The sequence below is a fragment of the Zootoca vivipara genome, chromosome 11, assembly GCF_965207765.1.
Source record: "Zootoca vivipara chromosome 11, rZooViv2.hap1.1, whole genome shotgun sequence".
Classification (NCBI taxonomy): Eukaryota; Metazoa; Chordata; class Lepidosauria; order Squamata; family Lacertidae; genus Zootoca; species Zootoca vivipara.
Window position 1 is genome coordinate 57377564 of NC_142594.1, and position 18839 is coordinate 57396402.

Here is an 18839-nt window from a genome sequence, read left to right on the forward strand (position 1 = left end):
GCCATCTTCCCTGTCTCCCCACCCCTCCCGCTAGGACACGACCCTGCCTGAAGGAAGGCTTAAGGATCTGCATATGCACAACAGTTAGCATAAACTCACACATTTCCCCTCTCCACCTCCCCTCTGCCCAGAACAAAACAATGTTTCCAGAAGGAGGGGGGGGGGAAACCGCCCAAATCCAAGGTGACACTTTTCTACTCAAGTTAATAATACAGCCTATTATATGTTCTCTTACCATGAAATCTCTATCCGCTGCCTCTGTATTAGAATTGCTGTTTTATATCTTAGAACTGTATATGTCAGGACTGCTACCTTTTAATTAGAAATCCCTGTATTAGGTATGTTTTCCAGGTATATTTTCTGTATGAACCCTGTATGATCCCAACCCACCTGAACCTTGCCCTACTACTACCACCCTATACCCATTCAAGGACACACGGACAATAGAGGGATTAGCTGGAACAACTTTATTCAAATAAATTGCCATCCTCAACGTAGCCCACCCTTCCATGGCCTGGAGGAAAACACCTGCCGGGCGGACTTCCACCCCATGGAAATCGCCAGGAACTGCCCCACCTCTGCACCCATCTCGACTGATTGCCCCTCCTGCCAAACAACAGGGAGCACCATCAGCGACAGGAGAAGAGCAATTGACATCCCGCCATCTGAAAGAAAAAGTCATCTCCCCACCCAGCTAATCCGATCGCCACCCATCCTCCTTGTCCTTCCCCTCCCTCCCAGTCCAGGGATTTTCACGCAGGGACAGGAGGGCATAAAAAGGGGCTTCACCATTTCCCGGGGTTCCTTCCTTCTTTCCAGAGGCAGGGACCCTACAGCTGTAGCTTTGCATTCTGCAATAAAGGGATCAGTTTGTTTTTCCTGACAGCATCGTGTGGTCTCTGTCATTTTCCCGGCGGAGCTGAACTTAGTGCAAATTTTCGAGCTTCCGACCCGCGTCTGTCCTTAAAAGGCAACGCATTTTGGGGTACATTTTTCATAACACTACCAAGGGGCCTGTGGCCCCCGATTGTTTGGCAGCCACTGGAACTGGCACATGAGATTGCCTCCTTTCCACACCACACATCTAAAGCACATGCTGCAACCATTCAAAGCGCAGAATTTTCCCCAAAGAACTCTCGGAACTGTAGTTTCCCGTCTCACAGAGATACCATTCCCAGCACCCTTAGTAAACTACAGTTCCCAGGATTCTTTAGAAGTCATGTGGTTTAACTATCTGGTTGCGCTTGAAACGTACGGCGTTGGCTTTGCTCCTCCTCCTTTCTCTCCTTCTCCCCAACGCAAAGGAGTTGAGGCCTTCCGATGCAGGCCTCAGGCACATCCCGCAGAACTACTTTTCCCATGGTGCCCTGCGCGGAAGATCCTCTCGCGAGAGGTAAGCCGCGAAACCCGGACGCCATCGCGAGAATCCCCTCCCACGCTTCTCGGGCAAACGGGACGGCCCCCCATTTCCTGCCTCAGCGCCCGGCGGGAACTCGCTCTCCCATGATACCGCGCGGCGGGTTACTTTCCGCCAATCTCCTTTCAGAGTCCGGGCGGGGGTAAGAAAAAAAGGGGGGGGAAAGGTCCGTGAGGAGAAGCAGGGAAGCGGAAGTGCGTGCATTGTGGAGGGCGAAAAGGGGCGGGGCTTGGGGGGAAGAGAGCGAGCGGGCCTTTCCGGTTCCTTCATCCGGGTCCTTTTTGCTCTATTAAAATAAAAAAATTATCTATACATATATATGTATATATAACAGCGCGTGAGGAGACGGCAAGAAGGAGGGGGCAAAAGGAAAAGAAAAGACGAGGCCTCGCCCCTCCGCCGCTTGACGTCATCGCGTGAGGTCACCGGGCCCGACGATGATGCGTCGGTGACGCGGGCCTCGCGTCCGCCACGGCCGGGGACCGTCACGGTGTTGCTATGGCAACACCGCCTGCTGGGTCAGGGGGTCACCGCGCGGCCTGGTGAGCGGGGCGGGGGGGAGGGAGAAGAGGGTCGGGGGGCCGCCCTGGCGGTGGGGTGGGGGGCGAGGGAAGGGCGGGTCGGGGGGCCCCGTGGGTGAGGGGAAGGAGCAGCTCCCGAAACAGGGAGAGGCCTCGCGGATGGGGGGGGGCGCCTGAGGTGTGTGTGTGTGTGCAGGGGAAGCTCCTCCGCGGGAGGTGGGAGGGGGCCCTCCCTGCGTAGCTGGATAAAACCCAGGTCTGGACCCTTCACCCCCCTCAAAGGGTCCTGCTGGAGGTGGGGTCTCAAAAGTCCCTCCCTCCTTCCGTCCCGTGGGAGTAAGTGGCAGGCTCTCTTTCTGCTTCCCCCCCCCCGAGTGCTGCTCCCCCTCCTCCCCATGGCACCCCTTTAGGGCGGTGTGTGCTCCCCTCTGCGTCCGCGTGCATTGAATGCATTTCGCCCCCCCCTTTCCCCCACCTCAGCCCCCCTTTCCCAGTCCCTCCCGAATTCCTGAAGTTTCCTCTGCACAAAAGGCTGGCTCCAGAGCAGATTGCCCGGGGAGCCTGTTTCCCTACCCAGGGTCGATGGGTGGGCCCTGGGGCACCTTTGGGTGGTGCCACCCGCCCACCTTATTCGTTCATTTTGACCTAACGTTGTCCTGGGGCTTTAGGGTTTCGGTTGAGGCTTCCCAGCCCTCCTCCTGGGCCTTGAGAGGACAGGGCTGGCTGCCCTTAGCCATGGCAAAGATTGGCTTGGGGGCCTTCCGAACTTGTGGAAATGATGGATGCAGTGGGTAAGAGGGAGACCGTGCCCTTTTTTATCTGAATGGTCGAAACCTGGAAATGCCTGTAATCCAAAAAGGGCTTCTCTCGGTAGGCATTCATATTCATCTGAACTTTGGCAGTTTTATACTGTACCTGTAAAATGGGGCTTATTAGGTGCCCATTCACATTTTTCCCATAGATGGATGTAGCCTCTGGTCGCCCCTGGAGTAGTGGAGTAGGGCAGTAGTGGTAGAATTATAGGACAATCCTTTGCATGTCTACTCTGAAGCAAGTTTAATCAAATTAAGTGGGAATTTCTCCTGGGTAAGTGTTTTAGCTGTTGAGTGTGAACCACCCCCAACCTATTATTTCAAGATACAGGTAGAGAACTGGAAATTTCAAAGGTTGATGTTTGCACAATCCTGTGCACGTTTACTTGGAGGTAAATTCCATTGTGTCCAGCAAACCAACCTTCCTAGCTAAAGCAGGTGCAGCATTGCTGCCTTAAATGGCCAACTCTTTTGACTTAGTGATTTGCCAACCCCAAATCAGAGCCAAGTTGAAAAATAGTTGAAAATCGACTTGCCTAGTTGCCTTTGAAAGGTGATGCTGGTAATCAGAACCTGAGGGTTTCTTCCAACCTGGCTAGGCTGGTGCTGGAAAAAAAAAGTAGCAGGTAGTTGCCAGAGTGGGGAAAAGCAAAGACTTCTCTCTAGCCCTTGAGCCTTGGCAGAAAGTTGCCCTTGCAGTTCAGTTGGAAAACGTGCGGATGGCAGAGGTCAAAAAGATATTTGCAGCCTCTGGGGACAAGTGAGGGAATTGCTGTTGTATTTCTGGGTCCGCTGCTAAAAATGGCTTGTTTTCTGCTTTGTGGGTTGTGCTGGGAAGGCTGAAGTGGGGCTGGCTGGCGGGTGGGGCTTTGGCGCTGAGTTGGAGGAGATTGGGCTGTCAAGGAGTGGAGCTTTGTTCACTGTCGGGCCTGTTCTCCAGTTTCTTTCCTGGATCCTTAACTAGCTTCTAGATTTTCCTTGAGTGCTTCTGGCCGTGGTTTGAGTTTCCCATCTTGACAGCAAAGTGTGGCAGGAAGCGATTAACCTCAGCTTGCTAAGGTTAACTGCTGCACAACTTTCAATTCCTTAAACATTTTGTACTAAGAAGGGATTTGTCTTTTTATTCCCCCCATTAATCAGTTCAGATTTCAAAGCTTTTGTCTGAAAGAGAGCACCTTTCCCAAGTGGAATAAACCTTATGTGAAAGTTTTTGTAATTTGCTTTTGGGCAAAAACTATCTTGGCGAGACATGTTCCTCTGGCTGTGGGAATGGGTCTGTGCCTTTGAATGGACATGGCAGAAGAACTGTGGAATGGCTGCAACAGCAGATCCTGCTCCCACCTGTCTTCCAGAGAAGGCAGTTTTGGAATGGGATATCTCCAGAGACTGTAAGGAGCAGCCTGAGAAGGAATGATGGGGCAGGCTGGGCAGCTGCTCCCTCCTCATTCTGTCTGCCAGGCTGGACCAAGAGAGAGTGGGGACTTGGGGTGGCATTGCTGGAGGCAATTCCGTCCTTTCCTCACCCCCTGCAGACTATATTTTGTGCTGATTCCTGTCCTTGGAACAAGGCATCCCCTCTCTCTTGGTCAGAGTGTTTCACTGTGTCCTTCACATTCACATTCCCAGTTCAGTGGGCAGGCTATTAAGTTTCAGTTTTGAAACCCAGGTTCACCACATTGGAAGGTGGTGGACTTTCCTTCTTTGTTTGAGGTTTTTAAACAGAGTTTGGATGGCCGTCTGCCAGGGATGTTTAGCTGTGATTCCGGTATTGTAGCGGATTGGACTAGATGACCCTTTGGATCCTCTGCAATTCTGTGATGCTGTGATCCCCGCTCAGTTCTAGCATTTGCTTTGCTACCTTTGACTCTGTCTAAGCCTCCATGCGGATGAAAAGCAACTTTCCTAAGGGCCAGGGACTTCTGTAGGAACCTTTTTGAAGAAAAAAGAAGCTCGACATTCAGGATGCTGGCTTCTTTGTCCAAGATTCCAAGGCTGTGTTTTCTGGGTCAGATTCCGCAGTGCCCTGAGATCTTGGGATCAGGCAGTTAAAGTAAGGATGGGAAGGCAGTGGACCAGAAGGCAGAAGAAGTGTCGGCAGAGGCTCAGGGGGGAAAGCCTTGCTGTGTCAGGAAGTCCCCAAGTGGGAAATGAAAGCAAGAACTCTCTCGTGAGCTAGTGCCTCACAGCCAATGGTATTCTGTGGCATCCATGAGACTGCAGAAAGCCACCATGACTAGTAGCCATTCAGTAGCCTTCAAGGATTTGTCTAATCCTCTTTTAGTAGCCACCACTGAGTCTTCTGGCAACAAGTTCCACAAGTGAATTGTCCAAAGAAGTCCTTTCCGTTTCCTGTCTTGAATCCCTTGCCCATAAATTTCATTGTATTATCATGTTATTTATGTGTCTAAGGTTACAAATCCTTTTCAAGGTGTACAAGTAAAATAAAAACCCCACAGTGGGGTTGCTATGAAGCAGTGGCAAAGCATAAAAACAGAAAACCTCGCCAGGACCCTCCTTGCTGAGCATTGGTGGCAGAACTCTCTCTGCAGCAGTCGGGAGCAGAGGGTGTTACTTTGGCCTGCCTGCCTCTGCCCTCTATCATTGCCTGAGGTAGTAGTAGGGGGGGTGAGATTCCCTCCCTCCATTTTCTTATAGAATCATAAATTTGTAGGCACGGAAACAACCCAAAGGGTTATCCAGTCCAACCTGCTGCAATGCATACAGTAATTTTTACCATGCATAATTTTATAACCATCCACCATATCCCTTCTTACTCTTTTTTTTAAAATAGTGGACGGTCTCCCCATTAAAAACAAAAACAAATAGTGTACAGCCAGAAAAGATGAAGAAAACTCATCAGGAAGAGGCTTCTGCTCGTTTGGGTTGTGGTTTCCTTCACCTTTTCTTTGTTTTTGGATGTGGAGTGACCCCGACCCCTTAGCATATGAAACACAGCAGCTTTAGCATCATCTATTTCTGGGCAGGAATCGTAGAATTGCAGAGTTTGATGGGACCCCCAAGGGCCATCTAGTCCCTGACTCTGCCACTGTAGTCCTCAACCTGTTCTTTGGCACCGGCTGCTGCTTCCTTTGGTCTTGCAATTCACATGTCTCTCCCCCCTCCCCCCCTATCCCAAGTGGTGTCTGTGTGTCTGCAAATGGAGAGGAGACCTGGCAGCATGTCGGTGCTTTTGTCTCCCTGGCAAGCATTTCCAGGTGAAAGGGTACCTTTTATTGGGCCAGCTTGTCTCCCAGAGGCTGCAAATGAGCTTATGAAATGTATATTCTTTCTTGAGTTTCTGTGTTCGGTATGCAGTAATGAACATAAGAAGAGTCTGCTGGATCAGGCCAGTGGCCCTTCTCGTTCAGCATCCTGTTCTCACGGCAGCTGGCCAGATGCCCTAACGGTTGAATCTAGTGCTTTCAAAACAACAACAACAAGCAGTTAGCTTTTCCACAGAGACTCGGAGCAATTGAGCAAAGCTAGATGATTTGCAGGGGGCTTGGGCTACACTGGGCCTCAGCACCCTGTTTGCTTAACCTCTTCTCCTCCCGGTTGATGCAGGGCCTTTCAGAAGGAGCAGCAAAAATAAACCGCCAGAAGGATGGTCAGACTCGCAGGACGAATCCTGTTGCCGAGGAGAAACATGGTCTCCCCTCCCTGGATAACTGTCCTAGGAAATGCCTGCAAGGGGGGCTGCCCAGGTAGGGTGAGGGCAGGGGAAGTCTGAGCCGTGGGTTGGAGCTCTCTGGGGCAGCTGCCTTGCTTGGGGAAGGCTCCTCAGCCCTGAACACTGACCATTCTGCCTGGGGCTGATGGGATGCCATCATCTTCTGGAGGCCACCATGTTGACCATCTCCACCCTGTGCACTTTGATGGGCATGGCTTGGCTCCAGCGGATGCCACCATTTGATGATGGTGACTAGCGCTAGGCGTGTAGGGCTTCCTCCCACAGATAGGGTGGGGGTGGGAGCCCCCCCAATGCGAAGCACACACAACATAGGCATAGAACCTAAGAAGTGCCTGCTGGATCAGGCCAGTGCCCCACCCAGTCCAGCTTCAGGACGGCTCCTCCTCCTATAAGCTTGAATATTTTATCTGGCAACAATAGTTTACAACAGTCTTCAAAAAACAGACGTTAAGCCAACCAGCCTGTAATTTCCAGGATCCCCCTTAGATCCCTTTACAAAAACCGTTGTCACAATGGATACTTTCCAATCCTCAGGTATGGAGGCTGATCTGAGGAACAAGTGACATATTTTTTTTGTTAGAAGATCAGCCGCTGCACATTTGAGTTCTTTGAGAACTCCGTGAGAGGTGCTGCGTCTAATCTTTCTCCCCATCATGAACTTGTAGCGTTCCCACTGGGTCCTCGGTGGCACAACACCTGCTTTGAATGCAGAAAGCCCCAGGTTCGGTCCTTGAAGGCATCTCCTGTCATTCCTGGCCGCTGGCCATAAACATCCCGTTCTCACTTTTGCCCCCTAGATGCCTCGGTGGGAAACCAGGGAGCAGAGCATGAGCACCAGAGCCCTCTCCCCCCCCCCCCCGGTGGTTTCCAGCATCTGGATGCATTGTAGCCATCCTGGTGGGGCTGATGGGAGTTATAGTCCAGCCACATCTGGGGAGCACATCCCTGCTGGTCCGAGGCTGTGGCTTTGGTATAAAGGGGCTCCTGCCGCTCCCGGGTTGGGCTTCCTGGTCCTGAAGTGGCTTCCTCAGAGCAGGGCAAGCGCTGACCGGTCCATCTTGTCGCAGCAGGTGACGTCTGAGCCTCCCCTGGTCTGCGTCTCCCCGGAGGAGGTCCCGGAGAATCCGCAAGGAGTCGCTGGGTGTGGTGATGGAGAACTACGAGCTGGTCACTTCCCTGGGTAAGATGCCACTGGTTTTGTTTGGGGGAGGCGGTTGCTTGCCAAAAGCTTTGTTGGCTTGCCTGTTGGGAGCCTCAGAAAGGCTCGTCTCCTCATTCACGCTGGCTCTGCTCAAGAGGGGCGAGCTTCCTTCACCAGGCAATGCGGAACGAGGCAGAGAAACTACCGTACAACTGCAGATACAGTGGTACCTCGGAAGTCAAACGTTCTGGAACTCCGTTTAACTTCTAAAACATTTGGAAACCATAGTGCGGCTTCTGATTGGCTGCAGGAAGCTCCTGCAGCCGATTGGAAGCTGCGTAAGCTGCATCGGACATTTGAATTCCAAAGAACGTTCGCAAACTGGAAAACTCACTTCCGGGGTTGCAGTGTTTGGGAGCCAAAACGTTTGAGTCACAAGGCATTTGGGATCCAAGGTACGACTGTATTGTGAGGGCCAGAGAGTCAGTCAGCCTCTTTCCTCCCAATTGTTAGGTCTCCACTCCAGGCAGCAGAGGGTCCCCAGGTGAAGAGCCAGCACAGCTTCCCCCTAGCATGTGACGCTGGAGCCCAGCTCTGAGGTTTCAACAGCATGCTTGGTGGCGGCTGGCTGAGTCTGCTTTGGTGCAGGAGTTCATTGGGGTTACTTAACATAAGAAGAGCCTGCTGGATCCGGCCAGTGGCCCATCCAGCCCAGAATCCCGATGGCCCCACCAGATGCAAGCAGAATCCGAGCTCAACAGCAGCTCTCCCCCATCCCTTGGCTTCTGGCAACTGGGATTCCGAAGCATTGCAATCTGACTGTGGAGGCAGACTAGAGCCAATAGCCATTAACAGTCCTCTTCCTCCATCCGTTTGCCATACATTTGCTTTCGTGTGTAGATGTGATCCTGCGGTAGATATGTTTACTGGAAAGAAGCCCTCTACCTTTAAGATCCTGCCCTGGGGTGTTGTGGGGTACAGAGGGGGCCGCCTCTCCAATGCATCTGCCTTCAAGGAGTGCTCCTTTCTCTGTGCCAGGTGTGGAAACCTGAGTCAGCCTTTTAAAAGCCACCGCAATGGAGCGTAATGGTGTTCCTCCTTCTCCAGGCTACCCGGTTCTCAAACCTGATCTCCTGTCTCGGATCGAGCGTGCTGGAGAGCAGTGTGTTGGTGATCAGCTGGACTCTAGCAGAGGGATTCCAGCAGATCCCTGCCCAGGTAAGCCACCAAGCAGAGTGGGAGCACTGGATCACCTTCATCAGTTTTGTTGAATTAATCGAACTAAATTTAGATTTGGAATATTTGTGCAATTAATTGTTAACGGTTTCTAATTTTATTGCGCTATCATATTCCTTGGTGGGTCGTATTCAGAACTGCTGTTCTGAATAATAAGCTTAAGAGTAGGGTTGGGGGCGCTGGGGTTGAGAACAGTGTTTGAGAACAAGGCGCAGTGTTTGAGAACAACTGCTCTGGAGGGCACCAGTTTGGGGGTGGCTGTTACAGAATGTGGTGGTGATATTATAACTGTGACCCTTGAAAAGGTGGAGGTTCTCTTCTTGCTGCTGCTCCCCCCCCCCAGTTTTCTCTTGCACTGCTGCAAATATGCCTTGCTGTCACTTCAGCCCACCTTCCAGAAACAGAGATAAAAGCCACGGAGGCCACGGCCAGAGTTTCTGGAGGCCCTTGTCACACAGTGCCTGTGGTACCTTTTGGCTTCGGTCCCTCTGCAGGTGTGGCCCCTTCATCTTCTTCTGAGTCTCCCTGTTGGCTAAGAAGGCGAGTGCAGGTTTTTCACACACAGAGAGCAGGCAGCAAAACTTAACCCCTTCTTCCCTGCGCCAGGCTACCGGTTCTTCAAACCCGAGAGCTTATCCTGGATCGAACGGTGGGAAGAGCTTGGCGTCACGGATCGCCAGAAGCTGGAGGAAGGCAAGCTGTGCACAGGCTCCTGCCAAGGTGAGGGTGTTGCCTATTGGCTGACTCCAGGAGCAGTGTTGGGTTGCCAGGCCAATGGGGAAGGAGCCTGTGGCCCTTTGGGTGACATTGGACTTCAGTTCCCATAATCCCTGGCCAGAGACTATGCTGGCGAAGGGAACTGATGGGAGTTGGGAGCCGGACGATATTTGGGAGAGCCACTTCTGTTCTAAAATAATAAATAACGAGGTATCCATTTATTTACCATTCTCTGCAGCCACAGCAGGTGCTGCGATTTGCCGGCTGTTTGACCTCACCCCTCGAGGTGCACTCCATTGTCTCTTGAGGCAGACGGATAAGAACAACCCCTTTATTCTAAAAATAAAATAAAATGGTTTGCTCCCCTCCCAGCCCTGAATGTACATGCTGGATGTTGTCTGGATCGTTGCCTGCGTAAAAATATGGCATGTTGTGGACCTTTTCACTCCCCCAGCAGCCTGGCCCTAAACATTCACGGCATACTTCCTTATTCTTATTCTTTAGTTGGTTTTTTTATTGTTTACATATTTTATTTTGTTGTTGTTGTTTACATATATTTATAACATGGCAAGTATAGCAATAGAGGCCAAGTAAAATAAGAAAGGAATAACTAGAAATAAACATATAGGAACAAAGTTCCATACCAAAATAAAATAATAAATACCACCAGGTTTCAAGTAACACAAGTGAAGTGGGCTCACATTATCCTGGACCTTATTACTTCAGTATATTGTAAAAACAGTCCATTAATTGATAAATACATTGCCTTGTCGTCTGCCCTGTCTGGTTCTCACCATATATGTAAGCTTAACCCTGCCTACCATACCCCAGATTGGGTTATACATTCTCTCATAAGCTTAGGAGTGGCCTTTGATTCTTTTCCCGAGAGAATTTGTGCACAAAACGAAGCTTCTCCCTTCTTCTGCAAAGGCCTCCTTGTGCTTTGTTCCTCTCGCCCCTTCTCATGCTTCATTTCCACCTCTTTTCTCCCTCCCCCTTTCTCTCTTCCCACCCCCTTCAGGAGCAGCCGGCCGCGGCAAGGCCATCAAGGAGGAGGAAGGTGGCCAGAAGGGCTTTGTGGCCAGCTTAGAGCGCTACCAGCTCTTCCCCGACAGCTCCCGAGCGGGCCTTTTCCTGGCGCCCAACGCTGCCCAGCTGCGGGCACAGCAGCCTCGTGTCAAGAAGGAGGAAGCGGCCTCATGTGAGCCGGGCCTGTGTGGCCCCGGGCGCCCCTCTCAGGGCCTGGGCTCGGGCCCCTTCGCCTGCGTGGTTTGTGGGAAGTGCTTCCGCCAGAAGCAGGGTCTCATCACGCATGGGCGCATCCACACGGGCGAGAAGCCCTACCCCTGCCTAGAGTGCGGCAAGCGCTTCCGCCAGCGCCCCAACCTGCTGACGCACCAGCGGGTGCACACAGGCGAGCGGCCCTTCCCCTGCCTGCGCTGTGGCAAGCGCTTCAGCCAGAAGGCCAACCTGGCGGCTCACCAGCGCACCCACGCCGTCCAGGAGGGGCTGATTGCCCCAGAGCCCAAGACGCCCGTGCCGCGGGGCAGCCGCCAGACGGAGAAGCCCTTCCCCTGCAACGTCTGCGGGAAGAGCTTCAGCCAGCGGCCCAACCTCATCACCCACCAGCGGATCCACACGGGCGAGAAGCCTTTCGCCTGCACCGAGTGCGGGAAGCGCTTCAACCAGCGCGCCAACCTCATCACCCACCGCCGCATCCACTCGGGCGAGAGGCCCTTCCCCTGCGCCACCTGCGGCCGCCGCTTCAGCCAGAAGGGCAACCTTGCTGCCCACCAGCGCACCCACTCCCAGCAGAGGCCCCACGCCTGCTCCTGCTGCCCCAAGCGCTTCAAGGGAGAGTCGGCCCTCCGAGCGCACCAGAGGACCCACCGGCAGGTCCTGGGCGCTGACCCGCTGGCCGGAGCCCTCTTGGCGGTGGCTCCTGGCCTCCAGCAGCAGGCCCCCCTCCCCGGGGACCCCACCTCGGCCGCGCAGAGGGCCACGCCGGCCCCCCGCCAGGATCTGCCCGGGGACCCCACTCCGGGCGTCCATCGGGCTGCCCCCTCCGGGCAGCAGCAGCAGCAGCAACAGCAGCAGCAGCCACAGCAGCAGCAACAGCAGCAGCAACAGCAACAGCACGGAGCCCCTCATGGGCCACAGAGTCTTCCCGCGGACCCTCCACCTGGTCCCCACGCAGCAGCGGGCCCCACTGGACACCTCCAGGGTGTGGCCCCCGGCTCGGAGCAAGGGCCGAAGCTGAGTGCCCCGCCGGCCGTGATGGACCCCCACGCCGAGATGCTCCACTGCCAGCGCCGGCTGAGCCTGCCAGCGCTGCCCACCTCCAGCGCCCATTCCGTGGTGCCCATGGGGCAACCGCAGCCCATCACCACCAAACCCAAGAGCCTGGTGGGGCCGCGGCTGGACGCCCCTGGCGAAATGCTCCACTGCCTCTGCCACGCCAGCAGGGCCTCGCTGGTCATTCCTCACCCGCCCCACCTGGGGCAGCTCCAGGCGGGGGCCAGGGATGCACCTGGCCGCGCCTGGCTGGGCATCCCGTGCCCGGCCCGCACCCTGCAGCTCCAGCAGGGGGCCCAGGGCCACCCCGCCGCCCCCAACCCCAGACTCTGCTCCATCCCGGATTCCCTGCGATAGCTTCCTCCTCCCCAAAGACGGGCGCTGTGCAAGCACAGATTGGTGGGGGCTGGGCTTGGCCCTCCCCACAAAGGACCTCCCACACATAAACAGCCCCCGGTGGTGGGGCGAGGTGGTGGGGCTCATGCATGTATTGTGGACAGGAGAGCCCTCAGCCTGCACCGACCCCCAACCCCCAAATCTTGAGACACGTGCAAAAAACACCTCTTTGCTCCTGCATCTCCTGGCACAGAAAAAGATTGATATTTCTTGCAGTGCCACCAGACTTCTCCCCCTAGAAGCTTGAGCCCGCGGGGGTGTCATTGTGCCAAGTGTATTTTCTTCATCCCTACAATCTCTCCCCCCGCCCCCATGTATCACACCCTCCTCCCTCCACCCCAGGAACCAGCGGAACTGCTCGACTGCCTCGTGCAGCACAGATGTGGCGGAAACCTACGAAAGGGGCCATCCTGCGAGCAGACAGCGTCTCCAGACTGGCAGGCAGCAATGTTATAGGGCCTTCCTTTGAAAAGAGGACTCTGGAGAGGACTTGCTTTCTTCCCCTCCTTCCACATGCCTGCTGTCGCCTAGCAAATTCCAGCTGGGATCTCTTGCCTTCGGGGTCCAGAGTGGCAGGTGCAGGATGAGGACAACACCCTACGTTTTTAACTGGGAGATGCCTTAGCTGCCGTGCCGTGCGAGGCCAGCCAGAGTTGACCAGCACAAAGGAACCATGGGAACAGCTGCCGCTGGGCTCTGCAGGCAACGGGCTAACTGGGGATCTCGCTGCCTACCAGATCCCGGGCTCCTTTCCCTCGTTCGCCCTGTGCAACCGACTATACCGAATGCAGGAGATTCGGGTGATGAGGAACATTACCAGTCTGCTGCAGGAGCTACACCGATGGTTGGATTTTCCGGGGTGGGGTGGGTGGGGGTGGCGAACTTGTGCCAAGAACCCTTGCCCATAATCTCCATGCTCCCCTTTTGCTTCCTCGCAGGCAGAGCAGACTCTTGGCGCCTCTCCTGCCCGATGGAACTCTGCATGCTTTGCCTTTTCACGGAGAAGCGGGGCGGGTGGTTGAAGGAGGGAAAGACACCCCCCCCCAACCTCCAATGACTGGGAGAGGGGGGGGAGGACTTAAGCATGCTTCAGAAGCGGCGTGTTGCTACGGAGCGGTCCGGATCCTGGGCGCAAGCAGCAAAGTCCACTCTGCGAGGAGAGCTGGGCTTCCTTTGTCTTCAGCCTGCGGATTGGGGAGGGGGTGCTGGTGGGAAGCAGCCCCTCCACAAGGCCGTCCAGTGAGCTCTGGGCAGCTGTGAAGAGGGGAGGTGGCTGCTCTGTCCCCAATCCTGGGTGCAACTGGTGGCCTAGAAGCACCCAAAGCTGCCTTCCCCAGGCCTGGTGCCCTCCGGGTGTTTTGGAGCAGAAACCCCATCTCCGCTGGGACTGAGTTGTGTTGCAAAACACCCGGAGGGAGGCCACCAGGCTGGGACCAAGGCTGGTCTGTAGCGTAGGCGTGGATGAAGTATGGAAGCGTTGACCAAAGAGGAGGAGGAGTGGAGGGATGTCCAGGGGTCCCTCCCCTCGGGAAGGCTGGGTTGTGGGGCAGGAGAATCAGCCGAAGCACTTTACACGTGACCCCCGTTTGGCCCCCTTGACCTCGGTTCTGCCTTCTGCCATGGGGCTTGCCTCTCTGGCTTCCCCACTGTGTGTTGACTCTGGTCTGCAGAGACCGGGCTGGCTTGATGGGCTAGAGAGCTTGCTGCATTGGCTCAGTGGGCAGCCATGTTGGTTTTGGGGCGTGCCAGCCGGCTGCTTGTTCCTCCCCTGCTTTGCAAGCTCCCCTCGGGATGCCACCCCTTGGAAAAAGGACCCCAGGCAACGAGAGGGGGAATCTGTGCCTTAAGCTCTCAGATCCCCGGCCCACTTTGTCGACCCATCCTGGTTGGAGGGTGGCATCGTGGCGGGGAGGGTGTTGACTGCACATAAAACCGGGTCGGGTGCTTTAGAAGCCGTGGGCAGGGCACAATCAGGTGGCAGAGGAGAGAGTTGTGGGGTATAAGAGGCATGAGAGCCCCACAGGAGTCCAGGCTCCCATAGCGGGGAGAAGGGGGGGGGTGAAAACTGCATGCCCCAGACAACGCTGGCTCTTGAGGGGCTGCAGGCTGTCAGGTCGTCTTGGCCAGACTGTGCCCAGCTGAGGCCCAACAAGTGCTGTTGGATTCCCAGCTCCCGCCAGGCCCAGCAGGCAAAGGCTGGTTGAGATGCTGAAACTCTGTGTCTGGAGGGGAGGCCCAGATGTGGGGGGGGGCAAGGACCCCCGTGCCAGAAAAGTGCAAAATGCCCAAGGAGAAAGCGGGTGGAAAGAGAAGCATGAGAGAGCCAGGATCCATGCAACACAGCTGATAAAGTGATTGGATCGTCTAAGGTGTCTGCATTTCGCCATCCCTCTGGCTATCAGCCGTTTTTTGTGTGTGGCTTGGGGGGGGCAGTGCAAAGGGTTAACGTACTTATGTGCACAAACAAAGGGGCAGCTCCCTGTGGCTGCAGTGCAGGGGGAAAGCGGGACGCTGCCCCGACTCGTAGCAAGGCTGGAGAATTTATGTTCGGTCCTTTAGCATTTGGGGAATGGTTTGTTTCCCCCTCTCAAGGACCCGCTCTGGTGTCTCTGGGGGTGGGGGGGGAGTACCTCGGGTGCCAAGATGCAAGGGTCTCCTGCAGTCGGGAGGGATGCAGCCCTTGCCCCCAACCTCTGCACTGTGCAGCTTCCTGGCTCTCAGTAAAAGTCACCCCTTCCCCAGGAGGCTGGAGAAAAACCTGGGTCAGCTCTGGCCACAGGAATGTCAAACGCCTCCCCCCTCCAAGGCTCCTCCTCCAGGCTGGGCATTTGTTCCAGGCTAAGGCGACACTCCTAAACTACCTGAGCTGCTATGGAGGGATCCCGACTGGAGAAGGTAGCTCTCCTCTCTGCAGAGGGCAGTCTTGGAAGCTCACAAGGGCCCCTTCTTGCGCAGGGTTTTAGGGAAGCCCTTGGTGGCAATCCCAGGTCCAGGGCACCTGTGGGGAAAAGAGATGCTCTGCTTGTGCCTGGCGGATCTTTTTGGACTGGTGACTTAAATGCAATATTTGTGTTTGTTAGGAGGAGGCATGGGCGCTAACCCCTTTGGGGAGGAGGGAGCAGAAGAACAATTGTTGGGAGGGGGGGTTGTGGGCAATGGCAGCAGCCAAGGAAGCTCTTTTCGGTCCTTGTGTTTGTGTCCAGTTGTTTGGCCTTCACCTTGGTGTTCTGTGCTGTGGGGAGGGTTCTGGGGTGGGGCGGAACACGTTGGCACAGGTGTGCTTCCTTGGCATTTCCCCGGTTGCATGCTGAAACCCAGGCGGGTGGGCGTGAGAGGGGGCGGTGGCAGGGGGAGGCAGGAGCAGAGGGAGCTGGCTGCCAGCCTCTGCAGTGTGCTGTCTGCAAAACTATTCAGCTGGAGGAGGGGGTGGCCCAAGGATGCGGGAGGTGGGCTGCCCAGCTCCCTGCGCCAGTGTTTCCGCGCATCTCTGGCCCATTTAGAACCAGACAAGGTGGTACTTGGCTGTGACAGGAGCACCCTCCCCACTTCTAGTAGCACTGGCACCCCTGGTGCGGCCGCATAAGAACTTGCGCTCCTTTTTCTCCCTTCGGAGCTACCGGTGGCTGCCCAAGCCGCAGGTGGGGTGTCAGATAGACTGGACTCTTGTGTGCCCCAGTGAAATTCTGTTGCCTTTGGGGGGGGGGCTGTGTGTGCGTCTTGTTTTACGGGGAGCCGTTTCCTCCCCACCCTGCCTTGCCATGCATTTTTGCTTACCCCAGCTTGCTTGAGCGTCCTCTTGACGCTCTCTGTCCTGCAGACGAAATGTCCTGAAGTGCCCTTGCCCTCTTGCTCATAGCCCAGATTAGGTAGGCAAAGGGGTCTTGGTGGGTGAACCGTCTTTCCTTGAGGCCTGGTTGCTTGGACCTTGTTGAGGAGTTTCTGGCTCCTCCTAACTTTACATTTTCCCCCTTGCCATCAGCGATACCCAGTCAGTTGTGTTTGGGGTGGTGTTAGTTCCTCGATTGATGCAATACTTACCAAGAAGACTTCTGTTGCAGGCTCTGGGTCACTGGAATCCCACCCCCCTTGGTTCCTTGCGACCCATAGTAGCTTAAGTGTTTCTTTCACAGCTGCAGAGAGACCCCGACTCACCAGGATCCCTGCTGCATGTTGCAGCCCCCCCCCTTGTGGTTCCAGGCAGCAGCCAGCAGGCTCTTAGCCCTCTTTCAACCTGGTTTTGCTTATAAGGAGCTTCACCAACTGGGCAGCAGCCTCGGAGTGTCCTCAGCATCGCACGTCTTGCTACCCCGTGGCCACTTCTTGGCTCCTGCTGCCTCCCTAGTTGCCGTCCCACCCGCATCCTGGACGGCTGTGTTACAGGCAGAAAATGCAACAGGCGAAGCTTATCGCATGCTGCTCAAGACTGCAGCTGCCAAATGTTGGCCTGTCACGGACCTGCTTATTGAGGAGTGAAGGGGGAAACTGGTGTGGGCAGACGATGGGGTCTTGCTTGTGCCGTTCCCTGCTGCTCCTTACAGTCCAACCGCAGGTTCCTCGCCAAGGCAGAATATCTGAGGATATGAAGGGGGGGGGACCACAAACCCCATGCCAATACTTAAGCAAGTGTAACGGGAAGAGAAGGAGGGATGTTGGCTGGGTCGAAGTGGTCCTCACTTCTTCCTGCCCTGCAGTTTGACAAACAGGATGAACTGAGCAATGGCTGGGCGCGTGGGATCCTTGGAAGAAAGAGTGCAAGACGACCAGGTGGTTCTGAGCACCCCCTGCGCCAAGTCCAGCCTTTAAGTGCTTCAATTAGAACCTCCCTTTTTGGATCTGCCTCCATCGTACATTTTAAACTGGCTCGGAACCTGTCTAACTGCCTTTGCACCTGAGTAGGAGACTTTCTGGGGTCCCAGTTTGGCTAGTTGTGACAAAGACCCATTGAAAGCGATGGGACTTTCATCCTTCACGAAAACTAGGCGACTCGGTTCCCCTCCCCCCCCTCAGTTGAGGTAAAACGTGTGTAAAGAAAATACAGTTTATATTACAATGACATTAACATCTCATAAACGCAGTAATATAAATCCTTGATGGACCAACCTGTCAATCGAAATTCCTCGGTGGCCGCCTTGTTGAAAACATAGCATTGCATTGTGATAGAGCTTTGATTTCTGATCTGCGGTTGCTTAAAGGAGAGCAAAAAGTGTCCCAAATGCACTTTGGGAAGTTTCCCAGTGAAGGCCTTCGACATTTTAAGCCTTCTCAGGTGGAAGATGCTGGAAATATTTGACTCGGGGAAGTTGATTTGTTGGGCATGTCATGGTGCTAGCAAACCAGAACTCCTTTGCATGTTGGAGCAAAGTGTATTGTGTTCTCCTTCATGTAGTTGCAAATCAGAAATCAAAGGCTATTGAACTGTGATGCTAGGTTTTTTTAACAAAGCCATCAATGAAGGTGTTACTTGGCCCATTAAGGATTTCCAGCAGCAGGTCTCTTTGTGATACCCCCCCCCCCCCGAAATAAAAAACAATTATTTTCTCTGTGTGTTATTTTAACTCTGTTTCCCCAGCCCCAGTTCAGCAGGGCTTAAATCATGAGTTTGATCTGGACTGTTGCTTCTATGAAGATGAGGCTTCCTAAAATATAAACCTCTACAAAATCTCACTTCTCCAGGATTCCTGTGCGCAGGACCTCCCAGTGGCTTAAACCGGTTTTGAACAGGCTTTTGTGCATCGCCAATGTAGGCCCTTGTAGCTTCTGTGCTTGTCTGTCGTTTTGTTCTGTGGCTTGGAGGGGGCGACTAGGCAGAGGCAGAAAAGGCCTGAGAGGCTGGGGATCTTTGGGGAGCAGCGTGGGCCCAGCCGATCTGGGGGAGAACCGCTTCCGGCCCTCCTCCGCTCTGGAGCTTGAAGCCAAAGCCTCGTGCCTGACACCCCCTTGCCCTGGACATTTGCAGTTTGGGCGCGGCAGATGAACCCACAAAAATTAAGTAGGATCGAAGAACACCATTGCCTTGCAGGATCAGAACCAGGTCCCAACACTCTGTCTCCAGAAGAGACGAAAACCCACGAGCGAATAGCCCCGTTGTGTGCTGAAAATACTCTTTGTTCCTCCAGGACCCTCTGCCGACCGCTTGCATTGGACTTGCTTGACCCATCCGGATTTCAGCTGGACATTTGGGGGTGGGAGATCCCTGACCCCCCCTATAAATCATGACTCCCTCTGTAGCTTGGAGGAGGAAGGTTTCTATCTGGCAATGTTGGGTTCCTCCTAGTTCTGGCCCAGGCAGGCAACAGGCTGATGCAATGAGGTTGCAGTTGGGTGGGCGGCAGCCAGCCTGGAGAGGGAGACGGGTGGACACGCCAACATTAGTTGGCTGGAAACATTTCTGTGACATTGCCAGAAAGCCCCCCCCCCGCCTTGCCCTCTCCTTGCCCCCCCTCCCCCTGCCTCCTCCATGAGTTGCCTCCTTTTACGACATGTCAATAACTTCATCCCCATTAACCCAGACGGGCCCCTTAGGGCTATTCCAGATGTATTATTATAATAATTATTATGTTTTATTATTATTTTCTGAGCTATGTTTGTTTGCAATAAAGGCTTTCTTACAGTT

The 18839-nt window shown here is 54.5% G+C and overlaps 1 protein-coding gene and 1 long non-coding RNA gene across 6 annotated transcripts; one reads left to right on the plus strand and one right to left on the minus strand.

Moving 5' to 3' along the window:
- Positions 1 to 453: 453 nt before the first annotated feature.
- Positions 454 to 1335, minus strand: LOC148684329 (uncharacterized). The gene is made up of 2 exons (XR_015946365.1): positions 790 to 1335; positions 454 to 606 (listed from the first exon to the last, which is right to left on the minus strand). It is a non-coding gene; the product is annotated as an uncharacterized LOC148684329 (long non-coding RNA).
- A 105-nt stretch (positions 1336 to 1440) lies between these two features.
- On the plus strand, positions 1441 to 18839 carry LOC118091884 (uncharacterized). 5 transcript variants are annotated; one of them, XM_035129441.3, is made up of 6 exons: positions 1441 to 1559; positions 6315 to 6454; positions 7509 to 7621; positions 8690 to 8800; positions 9425 to 9538; positions 10557 to 18839. In XM_035129441.3, the coding sequence occupies exons 3-6, from the start codon at positions 7591 to 7593 to the stop codon at positions 12185 to 12187; spliced, it is 1887 nt and encodes a 628-aa protein (XP_034985332.1). In that variant the 5' UTR covers positions 1441 to 1559; positions 6315 to 6454; positions 7509 to 7590; the 3' UTR covers positions 12188 to 18839. The 5 variants fall into 5 exon arrangements, with proteins under 5 accessions (XP_034985332.1, XP_034985331.1, XP_034985334.1 ...); XM_035129440.3 differs by lacking the exon at positions 1441 to 1559 and adding an exon at positions 1637 to 1959; XM_035129443.3 differs by lacking the exon at positions 1441 to 1559 and adding an exon at positions 1637 to 1959 and having other exon boundaries at positions 7512 to 7621.

Excerpts from the sequence above, each read along its gene's own strand:
- LOC118091884 (XM_035129441.3), top strand. The coding sequence starts at position 7,591 with ATGGAGAACTACGAGCTGGTCACTTCCCTGG. Across the intron at positions 7,622-8,689 it reads CGAGCTGGTCACTTCCCTGG|GCTACCCGGTTCTCAAACCT; the intron begins GTAAGATGCCAC and ends CTCCTTCTCCAG. Across the intron at positions 8,801-9,424 it reads TCCAGCAGATCCCTGCCCAG|GCTACCGGTTCTTCAAACCC; the intron begins GTAAGCCACCAA and ends TCCCTGCGCCAG.